The sequence below is a fragment of the Macrobrachium rosenbergii genome, chromosome 3 (assembly GCF_040412425.1).
Source record: "Macrobrachium rosenbergii isolate ZJJX-2024 chromosome 3, ASM4041242v1, whole genome shotgun sequence".
In the NCBI taxonomy this organism is placed as follows: domain Eukaryota; kingdom Metazoa; phylum Arthropoda; class Malacostraca; order Decapoda; family Palaemonidae; genus Macrobrachium; species Macrobrachium rosenbergii.
The window spans coordinates 59,987,313-60,007,713 of NC_089743.1; the positions used below are offsets into that span (position 1 = coordinate 59,987,313).

At 42.6% G+C, this 20,401-nt stretch overlaps 1 protein-coding gene across 2 annotated transcripts in view; it reads left to right on the forward strand.

Annotated features, from left to right (window-relative positions):
• The window catches only part of LOC136856108 (uncharacterized), a 140,928-nt gene that overhangs the window by 96,782 nt on the left and 23,745 nt on the right, over nt 1–20,401 (forward strand). For both annotated transcript variants that reach the window (XM_067133767.1, XM_067133760.1), the window contains exon 3: nt 10,618–10,725. In XM_067133767.1, the coding sequence (XP_066989868.1) occupies nt 10,618–10,725 (108 nt within the window). The remainder of the gene's footprint in view (nt 1–10,617; nt 10,726–20,401) is intronic.

Below are 20,401 nucleotides of genomic sequence, written 5' to 3' on the forward strand. Positions count from 1 at the left end.
CAATCGGACTGTACCAGTGTAAACTTTTACAAGTAGTCTGCAGTAACCTAGCATATTACTCTTTAATGTACTGTATAATTATGTAACTGACTTTTGGTTGTAATTTTCTCTCCTGCAGTTGTCATAAGTAATTCACAATTTTTGAGACTTTTAATTTGATTGGTGTTATTCAAAAAGTTTCATTTGTCAGGATACAGGGAGTTTTCCATAAAATCATGTACACATTACATTGTTGCTACTCTTTCTCACTTCTCTCTCAGTAGTAGCTAGGCAGTTGAGTGTGTGTAGATCATAAGGGAAATGTTGTACCTCTTCTAATAACCTGGCCTTCCACCACAACGTAATGGTTGATGAATGTGAAGTATGGTTAAAAATAAATTGGCTTTTTGATACTGTAGATACTTGGATGGTGTTTTATGTTTATGAAGTGTTTTCTCTGCGGTTACCTGTGATAATTGGATAAGGTAACATTTGTATCTTTATTCACAAGGATACTCCAGTAAATGTTGATTTCATAGGATTAGATATTATGTCATATATTTCCCAAAGAATTTTCTTTTAATGAAAGTGAATGTTAGGAAAATTGCAGTTTCCTTACAAAAAGACAGGGCTTGCATACAATGCCCTTTGTATTTATTGCTTAGTGTTTAACTCAATGTAGTGTTTAACATGCTCTGTGAGTTCCATTGGCTGTTATTAAAGCCTAATTATTAGTGCTCATAGGTAGGTGGTGTTTGTGACTTTGTTTATAGATTCTGTCACATAATCATTATTGCATTTCATATGAAAAAATATATGTAGAATTGTAATATGGTGTGATAAATACTTGTATTTGACTCAAGAAATACAGTAATACCCTGAACTTGCGCGATTCGAGTTGCTCGAATTCAGAGACACACAAACTTTTCATTGGAACCTAACTAATTGTCATACATGAGTTTTTCACAGACACGCAAACATTTGCGAATACTGAGAAACCCTGCAAAAGTGTTTGTTTAATTTTTTATGTGATTTATAAGTTTTCAAGCTTTAATGTGTAAATTAAGTAACATTAATTAATAAAAGTAATAATCTCTCTCTCTCAATGCAGAGTAATAATAACGGTCAGACATGTGTTATGTGAATGTCCAAAGTATGACCGACAACGAATGTCTACTTTTGGAAATAGATCAGTGAAAGAAATTTTGTCAGAAACTTTCACATTTTCAATCATTCCAATTTTGATGTTCTTGAAGAACTGTAATTTTAAACATCTAACTCCCCTGGTAGTTATATATATAGCTTAAGTCCCTGACGTCACGGCAGAATTTCAAAAACTCGCGGCAATCGCCGATCGGTAGTCAGGTGAACCACCTGTGCGCCCTCTACCCAGGTACCTGGAACCATTCCAACTATTCCTCAGATCTTCCCTGCCGCTGTGTCGGTAACATCGATGGAATTTCGCTTGTAGCCTGTGTTTTTCACAACTTATTTTGGTGAAGTACACTTTGGCTTGGCTTTGGATTTTCTGGCTTGTTAGATATTTTTGGATTTTCTTATAACATATCTATCTTCATCCAAGTGTGAAAATGTGTATGGGGATGCAAGCGGCTTGCTAAAGTCTCCTTGGATCCCCACTCAGTATGTCTGAAGAAGGGAAATGGAATAGATGTGATGAATGGCTCAGAAGAGCCAAGAGTACTGTATCTCACTCTTCTTGATATAATAGGGAATAGTTAATTCTTTTCCCCTTGCTAACTATCCTATTGACCCTTCTCCCGTAGTGGTAGTCTCTGAACCCCCTACTGAAACAGGTAAGGACCCAACACTTCATGTTTTTGTTGGCGGCCATTCAGACCCTGCCCCAACAGGTAAAATCCCTCTCAGAAGACAGGGATAATATGTGATCGACAATAAGAGATCTAAAAATAAAAGTGTTAATATGTTGTTAGTGCAAGTGCAGTGGAGGGTGCGGTTGCTCGGTCCTGTTGCGCTCCTAGTCCTGGACCTCTTCCAAGCTCACCAACCCCTGTGAGAAGGAATGTCGAAAGACGAAGGGAGGCGAGAGGCTTTAGTTACCGAGCGGTCGTCCCCTCGAGCGTACCTGTTGACGTTTCCCAGGACGCTCACCCTCGCCATAGGAAAGGCGAGGTTAAAGTGTTTTTTTCTCCACCAGTTGCTGTATGTCAAGGGAGGAAGCTTTTGACCGATGTCGCACAGGCGCCAGTTCTCAAGTAACCTCTAGGTTTGGCGGGACAACGAATGTTAGAAGCTGGACGCCAGGACGTCAGGTTCGAGAAACTGGACGCCAGGACATCAGCGTCAGAGGCTTCTCACGCCTCAGGCGGATCGTCGAGAGCTGGACGCCAGGACGCCGGGCTTCAAGCTGGACGCCAGGACGTCAGGCGTCGAGAAACTGGACGCCAGGACATCAAGCGTCAAGAGGCTGGACGCCAGGACTTCGGGCGTCGAGGAGCTGGACGCCAGGACGTCGGGCGTAAAGAAGCTGGACTCCAGGACGTCAAGTGTCGAGAAGTTAGACACCAGGATGTCAGGCGTCATTAAGCTGGACGCCAAGACATTAAGCTTTAAGAAAATGGATGCCAACACGCCAGGCGTCAAGAGACTGGACGCCAGGCGTCAAGATGATATTTTGAAAGACGTCTCTACTTCCGTCTTCGGAAAATCGGAAAAAGAGAACGATAATATCTTGCATTCTCCTGTGAATCCTATTGTAGAGATTTCCGACGAAGACAATATAAAAGGCCATCAGCTTTCATCAGACTTGAAAAGACTTATGAAACGATTTTCGGAAATTTTTTCCAGAGAAATTTAACCTGACTGCTCCTCATTCCCCACCTTCAGAATTTACTCTTGGTGGTTTTTCCCGCGTCTAAGAGGGCAGCATTTTTGAAGAATGGATACTTTCGAAGGAGAAACAATGAAAGACAGCCTTTGTTTTTTCCTCCAACCAAACTAGCTCAAGGTCTAGTTTTTAGTATCAAAGAGAGAGAATCGCTCGCCTCGAATACCTGCCCCTTCCCAGGAAGGAAGATGGAATTATTCAACACAGAGTTGACTCCCCCTCAAATAACTCATATATCTGATGTGGACTTTAGGAAGAAAGATGTATGGATAAAGGACTCGGATATAGTTCCAAGGAATCTACTGCATCTTTCTCAGCTTTCTCAGGGAATCCTGAAGAAAAGAACCCATCTTTGCTTTGCTCTTTCCTGGCTAATGGGGTCACGTCCAATCAAAATCAGAACTGATTTATACCCTTTTTTTCCTCTCACCTCTTCTCTCAAGATTTGGTAAAGAGGACTTTTCATCCTTGGCCCAGAAAACCACGTAAGATTTAATATCTAAAAACAGCAAGAAAAGTCCTACCAACGACTTTCATCGCTAAAAGAGTAAGGCTGAGGCTCCTGTGTTTCAGGTATCTCAGCCCTTTCGTGGTCGGCCCTCCGATAGAGGTTCCTCTAGGGCGGGTAGATGAATGGCAACGAAAAGAGGCTCTACACTGGGAAGAAAGAGAACCTGCCTTTCTTTTCCTGCAGACTGAGGTAGGAGCCAGACTGTCCAGCCTGAGGAGGCCCCCTATACTAGCAAGACAATTAGACTTTTCTGCCAAATGCAACAACAGAACAAAGGCAAAGGCTTTATAGCAACAAGTGTCTATGATGTTGCAAAAGGAGACCAGACAGAGAGTTCAAGATCCGAATTCCCCATGATTCTACATTCGGTTATTCCTGATCCCCAAATGCTTGGGGGTTAGAGACCGGTGTTAGACGTGATTGCACTCAACTTTTCTGTGCAATAAACAAAGGTCGCTATTGAAACGACAAAATCGGTTCTAGCAGCGGTCGGACAGCATGACTGGATGGCCTCACTGGACCTCCAGGATGCGTATTTTTACATCCCCATGCACCCGAACTCCAAGAATTTTCTGAAGTTCGTCCACGGAAAGGTTTTTTTTCGGTCTCTTTGTTTCAGCCTTAGCAGACGGGATGACGTCTGGCTCTGGAGTCGAGATCTCTCAAGAGCAAGTTACCCAATATTGAGGGACGTCATGATAAAACTTCATAGACTTCAGGTTGTAGCCACTGGAGCAGCCCGGAGCTCTTCCCTTCCAGCCCCAGGGGTAGCTTCTCCTACTAAGAACAAACGAGACAGTCCTGTTCAGTCAGGATACCAGGCTGCAAGAGCGTAACGGACTCTGTGCTGCCTTTCTTACATCCTCCTCTTCTTCCTCCTTAGGATTGGTACTCATCTGCTGAACCCTCTCCACGATCCATTATTGACTATGAGGAGGAAATAATTTCCCGTAGCTGAGGCTTCCCCAACCTGTCCCCAACAGCAGGAAGCCCCACATATAGCTTTAATATAAAATATGCAGCGGACTTTGTCTTCCCTGGTACAAGCGTGACAACCAGGCAAAGAGAAGAAGGATAATAGACGTCCAACTAAAGCTTCTAGACATCCAGAAGTTTAAGACGCTGAACATAGTGAATGAAACTCTAGACGCTGGATGCAGTGGCGTCAAGCATCTAGGAGTGAAACATCATGACGACAAGCGTCAATGAACCCAAGACGTCAAGCGTCAAGGCATTGGACGTCAGGACGTCAGGCTTCAAGATATTGGAAGTCAAGACGTGGAGGTAGCTCAGGACGCAAGATGCACTGGCATCAAGCGTCTAACAAAGATTTTCACAAGGATGATTGCCAATGTAGCAGGTTTTTTCTTCACACGAGAAACATCAGAATCTCCTTGTACTTAGAAGACTGGTTCCTCAGAGCTCCTTCCCGCACACTCTGCCTGGAGGATCTTCAGACCACGATTTAGGTATAGAAGGAATTAGGTCTACTGATAAACAGATAGAAATCTCAGCTGATCCCATTTCAAAAGTTTCTATACCTTAGGATGAAGATTCAGAGTCAGGATTTTCGGATTTTTCCGTCTATTGCAAGGACAGGACAAGCCTTAAGAAAATTTCAGGACTTTATAGACAGACATGCTCGGTGAAGGAATAGATGAGTCTGCTGGGGACCCTTTCCTCGCTGAACAGTTTGTCTCCTTGGGAGGTTAATTCTATGCCCGTTACAGTTTCATCTAAATCAGAACTGGGACAAGGAAATAGATCTGGAGACCAAGTGCATCCCCATTTTGGAACCAATAAACGTATTTACAGTGGTGGAACGACCCCGTCAAGCTCCAGGAGGTCCCTTTCTATATACATCAGGAACCCAGACCTAGTGTTGTTCTCCGACACGCCGGACTCAGTATGGGGAGCAACACTGGGAAATAACAAGTCTCAGGCTCCTGGTCCAGAGAGCAAGAGAAGTTAAACATCAATTAGAAGGAACTAACTGCAATCCTTCTAGCTCTCAGGGAGTTCGAACACAGTGGAGAACAGAGAGGTGCAGGTCAACACCGACAACACGGCAGCGTTGACCTACATCAGCAAATAAAGGGGCACTCACTCCAGGTCTCTATACGAGACAACAAGAGAACTTCTTCTCTGGGCAAAAGAGAAGAATGTCAAACTAGTAACCCGCTTTATCCAAGGGGGAAAAAATGTGAGGGCGGACATTCTGAGCAGGAAAAATCAAGACCTCTCAACAGAATGGACGCTACATCAGGACGTTCAGTAGCATGTGGTGACTTTGGGGACGTCCCTTGCATAGATCTCTTCGCCACAGCGCAAACGAAGAGGCTGGAAACTTACTGCTCTCCCGTATCAGATCCCGGGGCTATATACATAGACGCTTTCCTGGTGGACTGGTCCAACTTGGACGTGTATGCATTTCCCCTTTCAAGATAATACACAGGGTACTGCAAAAATTTGTTTCACACGAGGGTACCAGATTGACCATTGTGGCCCTTTACTGGCCGACAAAAGATTGTTTCACAGAGGTTCTGGAATGGATAGTGGACATCCCGAGGAGCCTACATCAGAGAGTAGGTCTACTCAAACAACCTCACTTGGAAAGATATCACCAAAACCCCTAAGCATTACAAGTAACTGCCTTTCAGACTATCAAAAAACTTACAAGAGCTACAGGTTTTTTCGAAAGAGGCAGAGTGCTATAGAAAGAGTAAGGAGGTCATCCACCATGAGGGTATACAAATCCAAGTGGGAGATATTTAGAGGATGGTACAAGAGCAACCATGTGTCCTCTTCCAGTACCTCTGTAACTCAAATTGTGGAATTCTTTCTACCGTAAGAGGAAGCTTAATTTTTCCTACCTCTACCATTAGGGTTATAGGAGCATGATGGCAGCAGTTTTTAGACATAAAGACTTAAACCTATAAAACAATAAGAATCTCCAGGACCTACTCAGATTCTTCAAACTGCTAAGGAGAGAGTACAGAACTCACCAGCATGGAACCTAGACGTGGTCCTGAGGTTCCTCATGGGGAGTAAGGTTCGATCCCTTACAGAGAACATTTTTAAAAGACCTCATCTTGACAACTCTTTTCTTGTTCAGTTTAGCCACAGCTAAAAGAGTTAGTGAGATACATGCTCTCAGCAAGAATATGGATTTTAGACAAGACAAGGCAATCTGCTCACTGCAACTGGGGATTCCTTGCAAAAATGAATACTCATCACAACCCTGGCCACAGAACGTTCGAGATTCCAAATCTAACGGACATTACAGGGGAGGCAGAGAAAGTCCTATTCCAGTTAAGGGCTCTAAGGCACTACCTGGACAGGACAAAGGACTTAAGAAGGAATTCAGAAGGGCTTTGGTGCTCAGTCAAAAAGCTCTCTGTACAGATGTCGAAGAATGCTCTGTCTTATTTTATCAGACAGTTGATAAAAGAAGCTCATATGGAATGTAGAGATTTGGACATAAGATTCTGAAAGTAAAAACACACGAGGTCAGGGCAGTTGCAACCTCTGTAGTACTTAAACAGAACAGGTCCCTGCAGAGTATCTTGGACACGACCTTCTGGAGAAACAAGTCAGTATTTGCCTCTCACTGTCTAAAAACAAGTCCAAACATTATACGAAGACTGCTATACGCTGGGTCCGTTTATAGCATTTCAGTAGTGGGAGAGGGTAATACCCTACAATCCCATAAACCAATACCCTTTTTCTTACTTTGGGATGGAGAATTTTTTATGGTTGTTTGTGAAGACTGGACACAGTCTTCGCAATCATTGGTTTGAAAGTTCCTTGGAAGTGCCTGGAACTAGGGTATTGAGAGGAGGTCTAGTCACATAGAGGTTATACACCGGTTGACAGCCCCTAGAGATTTTTCAGCCCCTGGGTGGATTGTTGGATCTCTTAAGGAATGCAGACATAATGAGGGGGAGTTCATTGAAGTCAGCTTCCTTAATCCAATTCCATAAAACAATACCTTTTGTTCTTTGCCTTGGAATGGTTGAAATTTTATGGTTGTTTGTGAACAAGGGTATTGAAGAGGAGGTCTAGTCACATAGAGGTTATCGGTTGACAGCCCCTAGAGATTTTTCAGCCCCTGGGTGGATCGCTGGATTCTTAAGGAATGCAGACATAATGAGGGCGAGTTCATTTTGTTCCTTAATCCAATTCCATAAAACAATACCTTTTGTTCTTGCCTTGGAATGGTTGAAATTTTATGGTTGTTTGTGAAGATTGGGCACAGTCTTCCACAATCATTGGGATGAAAGGTTGGTACAGAACAAGGGTATTGAGAGGAGGTCTAGTCACATAAAGGTTATCCGGTTGACAGCCCCTAGAGATTTTTTCAGCCCCTGGGTGGATCGCTGGATCTCTTAAGGAATACAGACATAATGAGAAATATTGAAGTCAGCTTCCTTAACAGGTAGGAACCTAGAGTTGTTTTTTAACTTTAATTATAATTCCAACGATGTTAGCTGTCTCTGACCCTCCACCAAAGGTGTCAATCAGCTATATATATAACTACCAGGGGGAGTTAGATGTTTAAAAATGTTATTTTCATAATAAAATAAATTTTTGAACATACTTACCTGGTAGTTATATATAATTATATTCCCACCCTCCTCCCCTCTAGAGACTAGGGGCATGGAAGATCTGAGGAATAGTTGGAATGGTTCCAGGTACCTGGGTAGAGGGCGCACAGGTGGTTCACCTGACTACCGATCGGCGATTGCCGCGAGTTTTTGAAATTCTGCCGTGACGTCAGGGACTTAAGCTATATATATAACTACCAGGTAAGTATGTTCAAAAATTTATTTTATTATGAAAATAACATTTTAATTAACAAAATATAAAAATAAGTAAATAATAAAAGCATGAAAACACTTTTAACATTTGAAATTTACAAAAAAGAGAAAAATTTTTAAAATTTTGTTTAATTTATATTCTGAATTTTAATATACCGTTTTAGTATGTATGTAAGGAAGTCTGAGTAAATGTATTTATTGTATGAGAGGATGTGCCTATGTGCAGTTTTTAATTTCATTTTAATTCATTCATCTTTGTATCAGATGATCTATTGGGTCCTAGCGCTTGACTTCAGGCCTTGACCTAGTATTTTAATCAAATCCTTCGGCCTGTGTCTTGAGAGCTGAAAGTCAGCTCAGTGGTCTGGTTAAACTACTTTAATAATAATAATTTACTGAGATGAGAGAATTTTTATGGTACATGCATTTGTTTATTTGTTTTGCATGATGAATAAATTTTTTACCTAATAATAAGTACTAATTTTCAAATAATACGATTAATAAAATTAAATGATAATAATAATAATAATAACTACAAAATTCGTATGTGATACGAATTTTAAACAAACAAATATTTTGCCCTCCTCTTCTGCTTCTGTAAGAAGCTCGAAGGCAAAAGCTGTCAGATATGTCACTTTAACATGACAAGAAGGGGTTGTGTTGTTGATTAGTGGTCAAAGGTTTCTTGTAATTCTCTCTCTCTCTCTCTCTCTCTCTCAGTAATAATTCATAAAAAAATTTCACTCTCCTAAGTAAGGACAACCTTCTCTTCAACTCTCTCTCTCTCGCTCTCTCTCTCTCTCTCTCTCTCTCTCTCGTAGTTAGTGCAACCTACGTATTACTGTTTCTCTGTATGTCGTTATTTGTACAGTAGATAATTTTAAATTGATCTTATTTTACCTGTACTGTTTACAAACTGTAAATGTGCTGTTCTAAAACATAGAGAATTTCAGAACAAAGAGAAAGAGACAGAATAAAGACGTTTTTAAAAACGAGGTAGATAAGACTTCTTAAAATAGATTGGTGGAATGGGGGGAGAGAGAAATAGTCTACTAATCTTCACACTCTCCTAAATTCTTGCGTTAACCATTTCTTTTTTTGAAGGGCAATGTATTAAGCTAACTTTTAAATGAAATTACAGTAACTTTAACTTCACTTAAAAGTTAGTTTAATACTGAATTTCCATCTTTTGATATCTAACTAAGAATCTGTGTCCATCTCTCTCTCTCATGTTATTCTCTATGTTTTAATAATTCATAAATAATTCAACTTGATACTTCAAGGACAGTTCTCTGGCTCTCTCTCTGGTCTCCTCTCGCAAGCGCTCTCTCTCTCCTCTCTCTCTCTCTCTGCTGGTGACTTTCAAATAAATTTTGTCTCTTAGGTAACTCCTAAGGCCAACCCTTAACCTCTAACTCTCTCCTCTCATCTCTCTCTCCTCTCTCTCTCTCTCTCGCTTCTTCTCCTAGTCCTCATTGGATGGGGTATTCCGTTTTTGCTAGCACTCTGCTGGGCCTGCATTCAATTCGATGTCTGCCATGAAGAAAGAGAAATTTGGCGGGAATAGAAATTCATTTCTCGTTATAATGTGACGTTCCACAATGGCCGTTATAGGTCCCATTGCTAGGTAACCAATTGGTTCTTAGCCATGTAAAATAAATCTAATCCCTGATCATTCCTGGAGAGCTGTTAATCAGCTCAGTGGTCCGTTAAACTAAGGTATACTGCCATCTGACCCTCTCTCTCGATGTCTCTCTCTCTCATCCTCTAGAAGATCTCTCTCTCTCTAGGGAAGTCGTCCTGTTGTTAGCGCTCAGACATTATTACAATTTATTATTTCTCTATATGTCTTTACCTGTACAGTAGATAGTTTAAATTGATCTAATTTTACCTGTACCATCTGCAAAGTCTCCTGGTGTGTGGTGTTCTAAACCATAGACATAATAACTAATAGCTGTATTAGTCAAAAAAGACTACACTGTTTGTTCATGAAAAGCATTTCAGAACAAAGAGAAAGATGAATGTTATTAAAAGAGGTTGAAGGTGAAAAAATAGCCCGGTTGGAAGGGGAGAGAGACAGAAATTCTCTTCCAACTCTATTTTTCTTCAACCATTTATTTCTATGTCAACCATTTATTTCTTTTTTTCCTAATGCATTGAGGTCCTAAGGGGTTTAAATAAAATTACAGTAACTTTAATTTCATTAAAAGTTAACTTAATAATTCTTCCCATGATTAGGGTTATATTTAGTGTTTAAACTTTAGAAATAAGCATTTATTAGCATTTTTAGAGGCAGTGTCAAACTTACGTTGGCTCTTCCCGACCTTCAGGTTCTGGAACTAACCTTGCATAAGCGCTGGTTTTGTAGTTCCATCCAAAAACTGTCTATTAAACATAACTGTGTTGATGTTTCTTCCTTTCAATAATGTAAATTTTTGCAGAGTATCATTGAGAATGGGGCTGTTGTTGATTTGGGAAACTGGACAAAGAAATATGATTGTCCAGCTCAAGTGATTTTCCAAGAAATTCTTAGGTTTCCTGAATATAAGGTAAGATAACTTTTCTTAAAGTTCTAGTACTGTAAATAGTAAAGTTGTGAAACTATGTAAATAACAGACACCAAGACTAGTTAACACCAGTCTTTTAAAAGTAAATGAATTTTCTCATGCAAACCCCCATTCCAGTCTCCGACCCAAGCGATTCGGTTTTGCCAGTGTCTAGTGACAATGATATGTCCCAGCCTGGATTTTCTCTGATCCCCGTTTGAATCATCAGATCCAGGGAAGAGATTCACCGATCCCCAGTTAACAGCGGTGCTGATAAGGGGATGACTATTCTTCTGGGATTTTTGACAAGTTTTTCAGTTATCGTCACACTGTTGGGAACGGAACCCTTGCCGATAACCGGGGACTACCTGTATTTATAATGTTTCATTTCGTTGTACGTATAGGAAATCCTAGACCCATCAGTCTCTATTTAACAAAGAAAAGAAAGCAGCTTCCAATCCAATTGGTAGCTGTATACATGTTCACATGTATCTCTGTTCATCATTATCTAACTGATTAATTTGTTCCAACATGATATACAAACCATCGGTCCTTTACATTAGGAATTACTTATGGCGAAGCGCTCCTCTTCCCCTGTGTGGCAGCAATCTCCTTTAGTTGCTTACCACTCACGGTCTGCCTCTCCTGCTGGTCTTACTGGCAGGACAGGTAGAGGTACTCTTTCTCCTCACTTGTTCTCTTTTCTTCCCAGGTTGTTCGGGATGCGGATAGAGAGAGCTCGGGTGATGAATTTGTCTTCAAGTTCAGCTGCCAGGTGTGCTTTTGGGTGTTGCCCACGAGCTGTTGTAGTACAAACAGGTAGCTGAGGTGGGTTTCTTGGGATCTAGGTCAAAGTCTGCAAGATAGCAGTACAAGAGTTTCATGCTCTGGAACCTTCTTCTCGAGTCTTCCTCTTTCGAAGGAGTTTCCTTGTTTTTCGGAGAACTTTGCGCCGATTCACAGGCAGGATCCTTGGGACAGGACCACAGTTACAATTGTCTTCATCACTGGCAATCCTTGCAGTTCCCCGGGGGCCGAGAGTTTCTGGCTCGCGCTGTCCAGACTTGCCAGGCTCTGCTCGCAGGTGCCTTTTCTTGGACCCAGTTCATTCAGGACGAGACACCAAGCTTCTCCCCTGCCTTGACAGAGTACCAATTCTTCTTGCCTCGGAGGATCTTGCCGACTGCAGGTTGTTCTGATTCTACTTCACCCGGACTGGGTTCTCTCTCTGCCTCTCCTTGCCGTGAAGGATATTCTCTTCTGCAATGAGAGACGGCGATCTTGGAGGGCACCTGCTGGTTTCCTCCAGGCAGTCTCCTGATGGATCCACAATCCTTCACTTTTAGGCTTTCTCTCCTCAGATATGACCATTCCTGGAAAGAACCCTGCCTTCTGGAGAATGGCTGGACAGGTGGGTCTTCCTATACCTCGGCACCTGTGGGCAATTCCAGTTGTTAAGAAGAAGGACTTTGTCCTAGAGAGGATCTCTGGACGAAATTTTCCTGAGTTGGCTTGACCCTTAGGAACAAACCTTTACTTGATTCTGCCTTTCTCTTTCAGAGATTTGCCAGATTTGGGTCTTAGTCATTTCAGCTCAACCTTGAGTTCAAGCCAGCCCCCCTCAACTCCTAAGAAGTCCCAGGCTTCGGAAGATGATCGTGGAACACATAGCCCTCTTCTTCCCTTCCGGGAAATTGTGCATAACTGTCTCTCTTTCCACCCTCTTTTCCATAAGGGAGGAGGGCAGAAGGGGAAGAGACAAAGGATCCCAGGGAAGAAGTTCTCCCTGCAAGATGCCTGGATGAAATTAACCCTTATCAGTCTCTGGAGCTGGAGAGTGACATTCTCGAGACCTGATGGATTCCTTCTTTGAAGAAGTTATTTCCCTTGGGTCTTGGCAATTCTTTTCATCAAACTTCCACAGAATCTTCCTCTCCTGTGCCTCGGGAAATGAGTGTCTTGCCGATTGCAGTTTTGCAGAAGCTTCCCCATGGTGGAGAATGGAGGTCTGTCCCATTCCTCCATCCTTCTTTCCTTTTGAAATAAGAAGAAAGAGTTGGCTCGACCTTGGTTGAAGGAACGAATATGCTTGCATATTCTGCCTTTCTCTTTCAGAGATTTGCCAGATCGAGGTAACCAAGGTTCCCACAGGGTAAGACTTTGTCCTTTGAAGGGTTGTGACCAAGAACTTTGGGTTCTTAGTCATCCTGGACTCAAGGCAGCCTTTTGGTTCAGGCCATCCTTCTTTCCTCTTTGAGCTAAGAGGAAAGAGTTCCTAAGGCTTGGTTGAAGGAAGATTGAATATGCTTGCATATTGCCTGAACGTGTGTCTACTTCAGGATTGAGTCTGGAAGAGGTGCACACATTAAGACTTTGACGTGAAGGGTTGTGATTCCTTCAGGAGAATTATCTATTTCATCAACATCCTGGACTCAAGGCAGCCTTTTGGCCTTCTGAGGATTCAAGGATGACCTCTCCAGTGGTTTCGTTGAACAACAAAACCATGGTACAGTAAACTTCCCTGTCATCTTGGGGATGCATTCCCCATGGTGGAAAATAAGTCTGCTTACTTAAACCCCCGTTCTTTCCTCTTAGAACTATATTTTAATAGCTTTTAAACACAAGAAAAACCCTCTAAAAATCTTGTGTCTACAGAATATTTTAATAGTTTCATCACAAAAGTGTGAAAATACCTTGTCTTGAATATTTCTCTGAAAAATGCTGCGAATGGGCGAATTTTCATCACGAGTAATGGGTAGATACATTCCACAGAGAAATCCAGAATTCAGGATGGGTTTTGTGAGCACTCACTGGTATGGGAGTTTACTGTACAGGAATGGCATTTGTCGACAAACAATAGGGGATCGTTTTTTCCTCCTGTTTCATCTGTCGAAATTTGCAGGTACTCGAGTGTTCTAAAGCGCACTGGATAGCTCAGTTAGCCAGATACATTCCCGGTGGGGATGTGTTAGTAGGCTAGCTCAGCCTCAGGTTTGAGTGATGGGGACAGAATATGCTCTTCACTCTTTTCCTCGCGAAGATTCATGAAGAGACTGCTCGACTGAGAGATCCCTACTGTCTTTCTGTTGCCTCCCTGCACAACAAAGCAAGTAGTTTTCTCGCTCCTTCGTATCAGACCCATGGGCTGCTATGGTGAGGCATGCTGTCTTTTTGGGAAAAATTGATATCTAGGTTTTCCCTCCATATTTGTCTGTTTTGCTAGGGGTTCACAAGCATTTCTCACCCTGAGTTACAGGCAAATGCTGGAAGACTTCGCCTTTTGCCCAACCTGATAGCTCAGCTTCTGAGGCATCGAGAAGAGCTCTGCTTGACCCAACCTCCTGTAGCAGCTATACAAGAAGTGGTTCTTCAGGCAGTACATCCCTGTGTGTTGAGGACTGGGAGATCTTCCAGCTTTCCTTGCAAGCATAGGCTTTCTCGCCGAGTGGCAACGGATACAGCTGGATATCTCTTGAAGTCCTCTGCAACACTGTCCCAGGGACTGGATCCATCTTTGCTGGTGGGTGTCGTTGACGGAACTTCTTCTTGGGTCAGAGTCGCTCTTCAAGTCTGGACTTCCTCGTCTTCTCCACCAAAGGTTGCTTCTCTCCCTTTGATTTGTGAAGAACATAGGCCCTTGCGACCTAGTCTTCTGTCTGAAGTAGCCTTCTTCTCCTCAGTCAAGATTTAGGTATGGATGAGAAGCTTCTTCGGTCTTGCTGTTCCAGGGAACTGTTCCCTGGGTGGCATGTGACTCCCATTTAGGGTTCCTGTCCCATGCTCTGCACGCGCCCTTACGAGAGTTGTCGGATAGAGATGTGTCCTCTTAGGTCCATCTTTCATCTCGCTCCAGCCTTGGCGTAGAAGATGGAAGAACAGGTGAAGGGGGATCAATACTTCAACTCCTTGGATGTCGTAGGTGGACTCCAAATCCATCGGCACCTATTGTCGGGTTCGAGTCCTTTTTGTTCCCCGCCTCCTTGGACTTTGTATCGATGATCCAGATCAGTTGTTACTTTGTCCTATTAGGGAACTGTGGTACTTTCCAAAAAGGCTCAATATTCCTAACCTGGATGTCGTCGACTTTTTCGCTAGTACTATCTCTCCCAAGGAAGAATCTCCTGGCTTCGTGAAGCGATCGAAGGAGGTACTTGGCAGTTGGCAACAACGATACTGGTACTTTCCACCCAAGAGCTCACGAAGTCAATGGCATGGTCTATCCCTCACATTCCGGAAGCTTCTGTCGGTCTGGAAGCAAGATGTGGTCTCATAGACCACACTCTTGTCTTCCTGTGGTCTTGCCCACAGGCCCTTGGAACCTATTTTCCTTGGCCCTTAGGTGGCTGCTCATCAAGTTGTGTTTTCTTACCCGGCTCCTTCAAGAGGACTAGTAGCATCTTACCTAAGGTGTTGGTTCTGGAAGTGAGAAGGATACCGAGAGTGACTGGCCTGTCTTCCGCCTCCTTCCCCATCCTCCTACTTCTCCTTCTTCGGGATGAGAATAGGACTCGAACCAATACTTGCTGGATCTGGCATTTGATGCGGTAAGACTACATACCAAGCACCCATTCTATTTTTCTTCTAGAATCATAGAAGCAATTCTGCTCCTTCCTCTAGCAAGGGGAGGAACAAGAGACTGGCAATAAAGGAAACCTTATCTCAGGTTTTCCTTACTGCATCCAACTCTTAGATTCTTCCAGCCTATTTCCTGGCAATAAAGGAAACCTTATCTCAGGTTTTCCTTACTGCATCCAACTCTTAGATTCTTCCAGCCTATTTCGTATGAGTTACATTTCCTCACTCATGCGAAAAGGTCCAATATCTGACATTTGATCTTGCAGTTCCTACACTCCGATCAATATGTCAGGAGCACAGTACTCCTTCTCGCTCTTTCGACCAGGAGGAGTAGCCCAGGTGTGCAGAACTCCAGTCAGTTCAAGAGACTCACTCAGATTTCTCCCTCCAACCAGTGAGTCTTCCTAATGTAAAATTATACAAAATTATACAAACCTGAGGTCCTTTACATTACATTTTTATGCCTATCTCATGCCACCCCTTAATCTGAACCTGGACTGAAAGGCAAACTGGAATGTTTACATCCGGGCAGGTGGGTATTCCTGCCTACCTGATGGTAGTTACTGCCGTAAGTAAATATAATGTAAAGGACCTCAGGTCTGTATAGTTAGGAAAACTACAATTTACTTTCAAAACTTGTGATTTTGTCACACACTACCCCTGCCAACTCCCTCCATTTTCCCCAAACTTCTTGTAACTTACTTTCAACTGCAGCCACACATCCTCTCCTGAATTTTAATAGATCCTAAATATTTAAAATTCTGTGCTTGTTTTAAATTTGGGCTTCCTCAGTTTTGTACAGATAACCTATCCCCTCCGTGCTTGCTGGACCCCATAACCTTGCTTTTATCTAAATTTAACTTTGTATCACCAAAATCAAGATTCCTGCTGCTGTATTTCCCTTCTCTGCTATTGTTCATCAGTCCTTGTTTTAATCACAAGAACATCTGCCTACAACAATCCTCATACGTATCCATTCCTAATCCCTTCATTAAATACATCCATAACCAGTAGAAACAGAAATGGGCCAAGTGCCAATCTTTGATGGAAACATCTTTAACTTCAAACAGTCTATATTACCATGGGCTGATATAATTGGTCTGTTTTTTATATACCATTTCAGCCAACCAAACCAACTTTTCTGGCAATTTGTTCTGAAACACCAAAGCACTACCTCCCTTTTGTTATTCTATCAAGGTCTGTAGATGCCTCTTTTCCTGTATATCCTATCATAAAGACATCAGTTGTACCTTCTGCCAAATAAAACCATACTGCTTATTGCTTACTGCTTGCAATTGCTCATCCTCTGATCTTTTTAAACCCTTCAGCAGCTGTGCTAGTAGGTCGATTCCACTATAATTACTCTTTATCACCACCTTCTTTAAACACATTTACGATTACACTTTCTTCACAGTTATTTGGCATTACTTTGCCTTACCAGATTGCCCTTAACGGTCCAGCACAGGCAGTACCTAGTTATCGGCGATCCGGTTTTTCGGGCTTGTTTAGTGACAAAAATCGTGATTTTTGGTGCCGATGTGCGCCAATTTCTGTTTATTGGCACCGATACATACCTAACAGAGGCACCAATAACCGAAAATCACCGATTTTTGGTTATCAATGATTTTCGCTTATCGTCACGCCGTCAGAACGGAACCCCTGCCGATAACAGGGGACTGCCTGTATCCATCTTCCTCCTCTATAAAAGTAAGTGAAGTATTTCACTTTGAAACCTCTGATGGAAAGATTGAAAGATCTTCTCTCTCTCTCTCTCTCTCTCTCTCTCAGTTTTCTCTCTCTCTCTTTTCCAGATATCCCTCTCTCAAGACTTTGCACGCCAACTTCACTTGCTAACAGTCAAATTGCACCGGTGGGTGACTGACAACTCGCTGGAGCTCATGGCCAGGTACATTCCAGGCAAAAGAAATGTAGTAGCTGAACAACTAAGTCGTCAGGGACAGTTCTAGGTTCAGAGTGGTCTCTGCATCGGAACATAGTGGACAGGCTATTCTGTCTATGGGAAAGACCCATGTTAGACCTCTTTGCTACAAGTTTCAACATCCTTGGGACAACCTGGAAGTTTATGCCTTCCATCCATTCTGCCTGATCCGTCATGTCCTGAACAGAGTGATGGGTTCCAAGAATCTTAGGATGACCCTAGTAGCTTCTTTGTGGCCCCAGGCAGAGTGGTTCCCAGATCTGCTGTCTCTTCTCTCAGCAGTGCCAAGAGATTCCCCCTTGGCACAATCTTCTCTGCCAATCTCATGTAGAGAGGTACCACTAATCGGTAGGGTCCCTGTCTCTTCATGGCTGGAGATTATGCAGTATATCTTAGGAGTGAGAGGTTTTTCTTGCAGACCACCAACTCAGGAGATCTTCGTCAGCTGTGTACCAGGGCAAGTGGGCCCTATACTGTGATTGGTGTCATCGACAGGGTTTCTAGCCTAGACCTGTCATTTCATCCAAATCCTTCGGGCCAGCCCTATGAGAGCTGATAGTCAGCTCAGTGGTCTGGTTAAACTGTTTTAATAATAATAATCGACGGGGTTTCTCTCCACTCAGAACTTCTTTTCAACAGATAATGGACTTCCTGATCTTTCTGAGGACAGAGAAAAGTCTTTCTGTTTCTGCTATCAAGGGCTATAGGGCTGCCTTAGGATTAGTTCTCCGTCTGAAAGATGTGGACATCACTTAATCCTTGGAAATCTCTATGTTGATCAAGAGCTAGTCTTGTTCACCTAGGGAACTCAAGCCTCCTACGTGGGACCTAACTCTGTTGCTGAGTAGTCTCACTCGAGCTCCATTTGCGCCACTGTGTCAATGGTCAGACAGGGAACTGACTTTGAAAACAGTTTTCCTCCTGGGCTTGGCTTCCTTGAAAAGATTGGGAGAGCTCCATGGTCTAGATTATAATGTAAAACACTCCAGGGATTAGGGGTCAGTAGCTTTCGAATTTGTTCCAGAATTCATGGCTAGGACTCAAAATCCCTTGGCTCACGAGGACAGATTTGCCTCATTTTCCATTCCTTAGGGATTTTGTTAACAACGATCCTCAGGAGTTACTGCTTTGCCCCGTCAGAGCACTGTGTTGTTATCTAAAAAGTACTTGTCACCTAAGACCTAGGTGTCACAGACTTTGTTAGCACAGGCAGAGCCTAGAAAGAAGTGTCCAAGAATACCATTTCGTTTTGGCTATGTGAGGTGATTAGGCAAGCCTCCTCAACCTCAAGTTCTGTCACCAATACTGTGCATGCAAAAGTACAGCACATGACATCAGAGTAATAAGTTCCTCTCGGGCATTTAAGAAGAACTTGTCTGTTTATAGGATTTTGAAGGCTGGTTCTTGGCTTTGTCATACATTGCCCACAGGCCCTTGGACGCTTTTTCCTTGGGTCCGGTTGTGGCTGCTCAACAAGTTGTGTAGCTCATCCAGTGCCCCTGGCAGGACAGTTTGTATCTTGCCTAAGATGATAGTGTGGAAGAAAGAATGAGTGAGATGACTGGTCTCTTTTCTTTCCCTTTTTCCTTTGTTCTCTACTTATGGGCGGTTGGAAGAATATACACATCATACACTGGAACTGGCTTGATGCAGGTGGGTGTTACAGTCATGCTGTTACAGCATTTATATATTCCATACAGCATACAAATATGCTTCTCAGTAGCCTTTACTTCTCTCTCCAGCAAGGGGAGTGAGGAGTGGTGACAAACCCATTGCATGTGGCTGACATGGCTTGTTGTTTGAACGGATATAGTTCTCTTGGACATCCATATATGCAGTGACTCATGTTACATTGTATTTAACCCAGTGGACTGGGTGTTAGATGCCCATATATCTAGGAAGAGTGATCAGGTGTGCCGAACCTCCAGTCGATTCAGGATTATCATACCTCCCTCCAAGTGTGAGTCTATCCTAATGTTAAGACCGAAGGTTTGTTCTGCATATGAGTAAATGACAAATTTTTAAATAATTTGCATTTTTCATAGCTAACAAAACCTGAGGCCTTAACATTGACTGCCCACCTTTAGCCACCCCTCTTATGTCTTATCCTGGGTTGGAAGAAAGACTGGATATGTCATGAGGTTCTAGCTAGGTCTCTGACCTGCTTCCACTTCTGCATATTGGATGCCACAGATTCCTTACATATACAATTTTTTATTATTTTTAACTGGCTTCCAGCTGGCGCCAGAATATTTATCCTAATGTTAAGACGTCAGGTTTGTTAGCTATGAAAAATACAAATTAATTAAAAATTTGTCATATCTCCATCATTGGCCTCTCCACCATCTTCACATCCCCAAAACCCCCTCTCATTCTACCATCATCATTTTATGTCTTGATCCTTAAGAAAGATTCCTTCTCTATCTTGTCTTTGTTTTTCCTTGCACTTCACTTGATATTCTGTAAGTATCCTTTCATCTTCCTTTGTTCCAAACCTTCTGTTCAACTCCTCCAAAGCTCTTCCATTTGGTTATGCTTAATATCTTCTTAGTCTGTCTCTCTTCTCTATATCATCCCTTGGTGTCTTCCATGTCTCACCTGCCAATACAGTAGTTGAAAGCCATAGACTTATGACTAACTTAATCATGTACCTGTGTGTTCCACCACCCCTTTTTGACCCCTTTGGACACCCCAGAGCCACTTGTTCACCCAGCTGTTTCCTCTGCACCTTTTACCCATATTTTCTTATCATTCCAGATATTTTCTATTCTACCAGCTCCTTCCCTTCTTAAAGTTATTCCTACTTGATGTCTTTCTCTCACATACCTCTTCCCCCTCGATGTGGGACTACCTTGACGTAGTGAGAGGGCTCTTGAACCCCAGGAATTTGTTCCTGGGTTTGAGTCCAAGAGTCTCATATATGATGATATATTTGTTTGGATTAATTTTTATGGAATTTTCCACTTTTGATAAAATTTATTGGACCTGTTAAATAGGAAAAGATATCATAGCTGCGATTGGGTTTATATCCAAAGCTAAATAGTGGGAACTGTGGTAGGACCATCAACTGCCTGATAATGTTCGGACCTGAGAGTTATCAGATCGGTAGCTCAAAGGCGGAACTGTTCTCTAGGGTTGGACCATGGATTCCAGGGGGATCTGGTT